This window comes from Mirounga leonina, unplaced genomic scaffold (assembly GCF_011800145.1).
Source record: "Mirounga leonina isolate KUSES-001 unplaced genomic scaffold, KU_Mleo_1.0 Mir_94, whole genome shotgun sequence".
In the NCBI taxonomy this organism is placed as follows: domain Eukaryota; kingdom Metazoa; phylum Chordata; class Mammalia; order Carnivora; family Phocidae; genus Mirounga; species Mirounga leonina.
Window position 1 is genome coordinate 16,280,458 of NW_023270855.1, and position 8,330 is coordinate 16,288,787.

Genomic DNA, 8,330 nt, shown 5'->3' on the forward strand with positions numbered 1-8,330 from the left:
AGAACATCACGTATATACATATATTATTGGGTACAAATATTTCCCAGCCTCACCTCATTTAGAGGTAAAAGCACATCATCACCCTTTGGAATAGCTTACATTTTTAAAGAATCCCAACTATAAACAAATAATTACATTTTATTTCCAAGTAGGGTAAAAATTTTTAACACTGAAGTAAATTGCCTGGAGCACGTAAAAAATATACATCTTCTCTATGATAACTGCAACCTATTTCATATTTATCATCGTCATCAAGGGGAGCTATTTATATTTTCCATAGAAGTCACTTAAAAGCCATAGCAGTTACAAATCCACAGATTATCTGGCACTTTCTGAATGTATGTAATCATGTGTGAACTTTAAAATTCAAAAATGTTTAAAATTGTTTTATTAAGGTACTATAGATATTTACAAGATCTTAATAATATACACTTTTTTTTTCCTTTCCAAACAAGTCTGTATTAATAACGTATTTTGTGATGGGGGCTGGAGAGCTTATTTACAGAATGATTTGCTTTCAAAAAATTCTCGAAGACTTATGGTTTTATTCATCGTGTACATGGTTGAATTGTAAAACAGTAAAAAATGATGACAACTGACAGGGAGGAGACGCTAGGTTCTAAGGCCGGAATTCCTCTGGAACTCAAACCTGCAAAACATAAAAACAAAACAAAATACCTTGAGAAAAAATAAAATTGCTTGTTAGATTAAGTTTTCGTGCATCCTATCATTTCTCTTCTAATAACATGTGCTAGCACACTAGCTGCACTTACATTATATTTAATTTTAGCAAGTGTTGTTAGCCTTCTGTCCTAGGATAATTGTTTTAAATGTAAAAATGAACAAGAAAAATGCCTAAACTGGCCAAGTCTGACCGAAGGGTAGATTAGGATTTGCCAATGTGTGGTGGCTGAGGATTTCACCCAGCTACCACTTCAGGCAGTTGAGGCAGTTGGATTCTTCCAAAGCAGAAATAATCAACGATTATTACGTGCTAAATCTGACTGATTGGTGTTACTTGCTTAGAACACTGTATTGAGAGGATTTAAGAGTTGTGACTCAGCTCAGTATGCATGTCATGATTGATTAGAGATGCCTGCCACAGAAATGGGAATAGGAGTACCTGTGTTTCATAGATTTTCTATCCCTGCTCCCAGAAGCCTATGAGTACCCAGAAAAAAACTTTCTGATTTTTGTGCCCACAGAATGAATTCTGCACCAAAGACACACAATTGTGTGTGTTTTCTTTTGCTTCCTTTTTGAGATTCAAATGAAGAAACATAAAACTGTTTATAATATGTAAGCATGTTGCAAATTTGAGGGATTATTTAAAGAAAACTTGACTCATCACCTCTTGTTCACAACTGTAAATGGAAACATAGACCTTTTATTTTTTTCACCCAACCTTCAGAGAGCCTAGATCTCATGCTGCAGCTGTCTAGATTCAAAATCTACAACAGCGATGGTGATTCAACTTACTTGACATTTTTGGAATTCTAATTTCCTCACTGCTGCTTCCATCCCCACCATCGCTAACTGTTCTTATTTCAATCAAGTAGTCTTCTTCAAACGGAACCAGAAGCTCAGCCGATGTACTGTTTGTTTCCAAAATATGTGTTTTACTCTGTCTGTTTTGCCGGTACAGAATCTGAATAAAATGGTGAATCAAGTTAAATGGACAAGTCACTCTTTTTAAAGTCCAGACACTCTCATGGAACACTATGAGACATATCATTATAAATGCTGTACTCCTTGAATGGGAGTATCCAGTCCGTGCCTTTTCCTTAAATTTAATCATAAAAAAAAAGAGATTTTGTCTTTGGCCAATGCTTCTGAAATGAGAATAGATTTATCTCTATTAATTAAATAGCTTGAGGCTATTATCTTTGGAGGTCACTGTGAAAAGTCACTGGTTAGTATGGATCCATTTCAAATGTCTGAATACATGGATTTGCCAGGAGATGTTGTCCATTACAACTGATGGAAAAAATTTGCTATGGGTACTTGGCTATACTCTTGTTAGATTCTTTGTATGTTGTTAAAAGCTCACATCCTACTGCAGCCTAATTTCTAGAAATTCTACTTGAATATATTCTTGGACTTCATTCTCATCTCACCTTACTACCCACACACACCATCATATTTTGATGGCAAGGGGAGTCACTTGAAGAAAAATTGTTGCGTATTATTGAGTTTTATTCTTGTTGTTCCATGACACATTACTGTCCTCAGAATATAAAAATTTTCAATGAAGAATTTGAAAGCAGCAATGCTAAGTATTTTTCAAATATTTTTAAAAAGATTCCTGTATTTCCACATGCATAAATTTGTTTCTTATTTGGTTGTAACACTTTTGGTTCCTTAGTAACTTAAATGATATTAGTAAAGAAAAAAACAAAATACTCACCTTGTAGCCCAACACTTCAGACTCATTTTCCATGGTTTTTACGTGCTCCCAGTTCAGGCATAATTTAGAGTTTGTCAGCTTCCAGGCAATGTTAGCTGGTGGTTGGCTTGGAGCTTTAAGGAGATAATAAAAGATCCAAATGAATATTAATTAGCTCATGGTTACTGTATGACCCATCAACATGAAAAGGGAAAATAAGTCCTGGATGATTATCAAAGAAGAAGCAAAAATGTTTTCAGTGTCATTTGAAATATCATATTAATTCTCATCAGAATAAGAAAATTCATTTAAATTCTGGTCATTTGGGACTGTCTTTGTGACAAATTTATGAATTAATAATGGCTTGTTGCATATCTAGTATTAACTTATTAATCATTGTTGTTGAGTTTGTTTACTTTACCATACATAAATAGATGGAGGGCTCTGTTATCTAGTGTTCCATTTGGTCATCAATCAATGAGCATGTCAAGCAAATTCAGGCTGCAAACCTTTTATACATATCAACACAGAGGTGTTAATTCCTGGTAGTCTTTTCCTTTTTAATCTTATATTAGTTGGGACTCTTTGACTTTAAGTAACACAATCAACTCAAGATATGATAAGCAAAATAGTAAGAGATTGTGAAGCATATTGGGGAATTTCTTAGACCTCCTGCCAAATGCAGCAGAGCTTTAAGAGGGACCAAATAAAAATGTCAAAAAGTCAAGAAGTTCTTTCTGTTTCCCACAGTAGTGTTTGCTGCAAGCTCATCTTCCTATAGACCACTATTTTGTCATTCTCAGGGTATGTGGCACAAATCATGACTGTTCTCCATATCTGACATTTGAAACCTACTCTGTTCAGAGATAGTCCAGTCTAGAAGTCCCAGGAGAAAGATGATGATTGACTTAATTTGGCCATGTTTATCTTAGCCTAATCAATTGTGGCTAGATAGTGAGAAGAATGCATGTCATTTAATATAGAGCTGTTGGGAACCCAGAAAAAAGAAAACCATTACAAACTGGGTGATCATCCCAAAAGGCATTTACTTTAAATCCAAAATGCAGTTTTTAGTTCTCTGAAATTAATGTTGTCTCGGAGAAAGATGGTAAGTAAAAGGGACAATGGCTCTAAGGTAATGGACCTAGTCCAACTGGAGAATTCTACATATGAGAAAACTAGAATCCAGATTGGGAGGCCACTTATCCAAAAGCTAGCAGTTAAACGGTGACTGAGTCACAACAGAATCCCGGTCTCTTGATTTCCAAGCTGGTGATCCTCCATGACAGCATGCTGCTTCTCAAAGATTTGAGTCCACATGATTATTTTTGAGATTCAGAAAACTGGAGAGATTAAAAATAATTCAGCTGGAAGGCAGAGGCAAAGATAAAACTACCCAGCAAGATGTTTTTGGCATCTTATTTGAATTTGTGAGGCTGAATGAGCATAATATTTAACTCATTATAACACTGATGGAAATGGAAATGATTTCTTTTAGAGCTTTGACCCAACTGCTATTTATTCTCTTATATGTCACTGGAAAAGTCTCAGGGTGTCTGACATTGCATTATCATATATTCCCCTGTTACCATAAACCCACAGGGACATTATTCTTGTTCACCTAGTTACTTACACCTCAGCTGGGACATGGCCAAGAGATAAATGTTTCCCCCTCTTCTCCCAGTGGGGCTCAGTTCATATTTTATAATGGATTTGTCACATTGAATTATAGTTATTCTTGATCATGTGTTTCTTTAAATTTATTGAGGTCATGCGCCTTGTCCAACTCTGTATTACCAACTATTGGCACAGTGGTTGGCATATAGGAGACATACAATCATATATGTTGAATAAATGACTACAATAAGATGGCTAAGGAAAAACCACTAGGAGTCCTGACTGTTTTTCTCAGGTCATATTGACTATGTGCTGGGCTGTGTACAGACACATAGGTGACACAATGTGGCCAATTCATTCATTATGCTTTCCTATAATCAAGATCAATTGCCGTGGCCAAACCTACAATAATTCATATGATTTATAAGATAGACCGGCCAATTGGATTAAACATGCCTTAGGACATTTCCTGACAATACAAGCCCAATCGTAATTAAAGGCCTAAGAGTTTTGCACTTAGTAAGTACTTAATGCATGTTTGTCACTATATTTATTTCTGAAGGACTAGATGTCAACAATAATTGTTTTGTAACTATTCCCCCTCAACTATCCCAGAGTGCCTTCTCTAATCTTTTTCTCAGTTATAAAAGAGATAATATAAAAATTCTCACAAGATTTCATAGTTTTAATATCTAGTATGCTCTTGTGGCACATTTCTTTTACTTCTGTTCTTCAAAAAGAAGCACTAACATTAATGACATCATAGAATCAATACAGAGAAAATATAGATTTACTCCTTTGATGTCACTGGCAGTGATGGACTCTGAAGTTTTCATCTCTTTCTGTGTCTATTTTGTTTGTTTTTTTAGAGTAAAAGCACTGTTTTCAACACCATGAATCCACTGGTGAAGCTCCAGGCTGGGAGACAGAACTGACTTCTATCAACTATGTGGACAAGGAGTTTATGACTATGGCCACAACACCAAAATGTTTGTATTTGTTTCTTCATCTACCAAAGCATAAGTAAAGTATTCTGTGGACATAAAATGAGAAGAGGTTTATCAGGAATGAGTTCTTGGCATGAATGGCCAATGGCACAGATCACTTAGAATGCTTTACTCTCTTGCTATCCAGGAGGTGGAAAGAGCTGGCCTTAAAAGTCAGAGAGATGTGAATCTGTATCTAGTCTCTTCCAGGAGGCCTGGTTTTCCATCTTTGGAATGAGACAAGAATCTCCTAGTTTATAAGATTTTTAGTTTATCTGTACTAAAATATGAAAGGTTCCTCACTTGGTTAGTGGTACATGCTAAAAAACTCAGTACCTGCTAATTCTACTTCCTGAGAGTAACAATTCTCCAGTGTGGTCTTATGACATAATCAATTTTTCAATTGTGTTCAAAGTGGTTTGTTAGTAGTAATACAATTCCAAAGTTTGCAAATGATCCACTTCTTAAATATAATTAGGGTAAATTTAAGATTTGCCCTTCATAATATTGCTCTTCTTGGGTTCTTTATATGCTTTTTGAAAGACAGATAAAGTGGTAGAGTTTTAGCCAATTATCTGGGAAATTATCATAGTCTATCATCTTTCTTATCTTTGTCCATGAGGATGACTCCAATGCCAATGCCTTTTGTCTAGTATTTAAATAAAAACTTTCTGAAAGTTGCTTTAGAAAGTTGCTTAATATGAACACTATTAACTGTTCTGGTTTCATGAGCTTAATGTACTTGATTAAACTGGATTTCAAATACCTATGATGACATTGAGATTTCTATTGCCTTGAACATCTAAAACACTGTCACATGGATAATATGAAACACATGCCATGGATGTTTGTACCAAGTTGGCCAATGGGAAACTCAACAAACAAGCATTTTTCTAATTTTAAAAATCTTTCTGGGCAATTTTCAAAGACTAAATCATTTTCTATTAATCAAATGACAGAGCAACATTAAACTAGCCCTCTACAGCTCTAATGGTTTCCCTGTGATCAATTTTTCTGTAGATGGCATTTATATTCAACTGTAGTTCACACTGTGAACTCAATTCAAAAACAACTTCTTATGTTACACTTCTAAGTAACAGCATGGGGTTGACATTTGGGCAAGAGAGAAAGAACATAAGTGCAAGATGAAATAAAAGCTTAATTGCAAATTTACAGCAAGAAAAATCTAGTACAGAGTACTAGTCAGTCAATGACAGGGGCCAAATTGAGCCAAAATTTACAAACACTTTGTGTTGCTGGGTCTGAGTATTTCTTTCTATACAAGTAGTGTTGTTGCTGTGGGTTTTTTTTTTTCTTTTCTTCTTGGAATTGATGTAAATATTTTTATCCTTTTGATTGTAAGTCTAAATTCTGTTTAAGTGATATCTCTGTGGATCACAATACATTTGCAGTGCCCCTCAGTTGTCTTTTGGAAATAGATCGTTTTCACTAAGCTGTGATACTGTTAAATCACTGATAATCACTTTTTTAAAAAAAGGGGGGGCCAACAACATCACCAGTAACAATAATAACAAAGTTTTCAGAAGCTTTGCATATGCTGTTCTTTCTGTCTGGAGATCCCTTTGTCCACTAGCTCCTTTTCATGTTTTATGTCATATCAAAATATATACCCTTCACTTCATAGGTCCTCCTTTTTATGTATATCTCAGCTTCTTAATTTATTTGTACCACCTTTCATAATCTATAATTATTTAATTTTTGTTTTGTTTTGTTTTCTTTTAGGTTGCCTCTTCACTAAAAGAGAAATTGCCTGAAGTCAGAGATCTTGGCTGTTTTAATCTCCATCAGGCACTAACCTATGCATAGCTCATGGGAGGCACTATTTTCTTGAGTGATCGACTGAATCATCATATTTCCAAAAAATGGTTCTGTCTTCTGTTAAGCTTACCCAATCAGAATGGGCAGATATTTTGGTAAATGTGAGCTTTGCTTTCTGGGAATTTACAATGGATGATCAAGTAACAGACTGAAAATCTAGACAGTGACAGTATGACTGTATGATGGATGCAGAGTTTTTGCTGTCACCACTATTCCGAGGTAATCTTGATGTCATCTCAAGGACATGGAAAATCAAAGTTAGATCCAGGGATAGCATTTGGAGTCAGAGCTATCTTCAATGTCTCACTAAAGCCATCCCTCATCTACACTTTGATTGTCCTTTCATGACCCTTGAAGAAAATCTCTCCAACGATTTATTTATAAAGAGAAAGAAAGTAGAAAGTGCTTTCCTGCTTTAAGAAATGCAAAGAAAGTGAAATCACTATAGAAGAAGTATAAATACATGTTACCATGCACTGAGCTCTCGCTGTACGGCAGCCTCTGGGGCACCTTGGTGTTCATAATATCCTTTAGTTCTCAGAGCAAACTCCAGAGGAAAGTATCATCATCTCTGTTTTTCAGATGAGAAAATGGGTTCTGAGTTATGGGGGAATTAGACCTGCCACACAGGTAGTACATGGCTTAGCTGAGACTCACAGCCAACCTTCTTTCACTCAGGAGTCCCTTTCTCTTTCCAACACTATCTCAAAATGGGCCAGAGTCATGGGACACCCAGCAAATACATTAAAGGGGAAAATATGGGAAACTTATAGATCAGTAAGAAGGACATGTGACTGTTGACAGGTATGGCAGGGGCACAACACACTGAGAGAATACATTAAGTTAGACAAGGGGATGTTAAACTGTAGGTCACTAAGTCTGGGGCTGCCAAGGCTGGACAAGGAGAGAAAGGGAGTTTGGCACAGATGGTGAAAGATTCTCTTAGCTTTTGTTCTGTGGAGTAGAGAAGACAATGAAATTTTGGAAGAATAGGGCATGATTCCATTTTATGAAGAAAAATCCAAAGACCATTTGAGGTTTGGACTGAAGATTTAAGTCTGGAGAAAGAGGGACTATTTAGATGGTGAGAGATGAAGATTATAAATTAGCACAGCGTTCATGGGATGAAGAGATTCAGAGAACCCATATTCATAGTGTCTCTGTCTGACAGATGCCCAAAGAACCTTTCTAAGCATTTGTTTTCTTATATCTAGGAATTAAAATATGAAATTCCTTGATTTGTTGTAAGAATTAAATGAAATAATGCACTGGAAAATTAACTCAGGGCTTGGGATATAGACATGCTCAGTATTTTGTAACTGTGGTAAACAGAATTAGGCCCCCTCCCTCAAAAAGTTCCATATCCTAATCCCCAGAACTTGTGGGATTAGTATTTTTTTTTTAAAGATTTTATTTATTTATTTGAGAGAGAGAATGAGAGACAGAGAGCATGAGAGGGAGGAGGGTCAGAGGGAGAAGCAGACTCCCTGCTCGGCAGGGAG

At 35.8% G+C, this 8,330-nt stretch overlaps 1 protein-coding gene across 1 annotated transcript in view; it reads right to left on the bottom strand.

Annotated features, from left to right (window-relative positions):
- Positions 1–494: 494 nt before the first annotated feature.
- Positions 495–8,330, bottom strand: part of CNTN6 (contactin 6) — a 586,479-nt gene continuing 578,643 nt past the window's right edge. The window contains 4 exon segments of the mRNA XM_034996895.1: positions 495–587; positions 589–649; positions 1,480–1,648; positions 2,408–2,520. Of these exon segments, the coding sequence (XP_034852786.1) occupies positions 545–587; positions 589–649; positions 1,480–1,648; positions 2,408–2,520 (386 nt within the window). The 3' untranslated portion in view covers positions 495–544.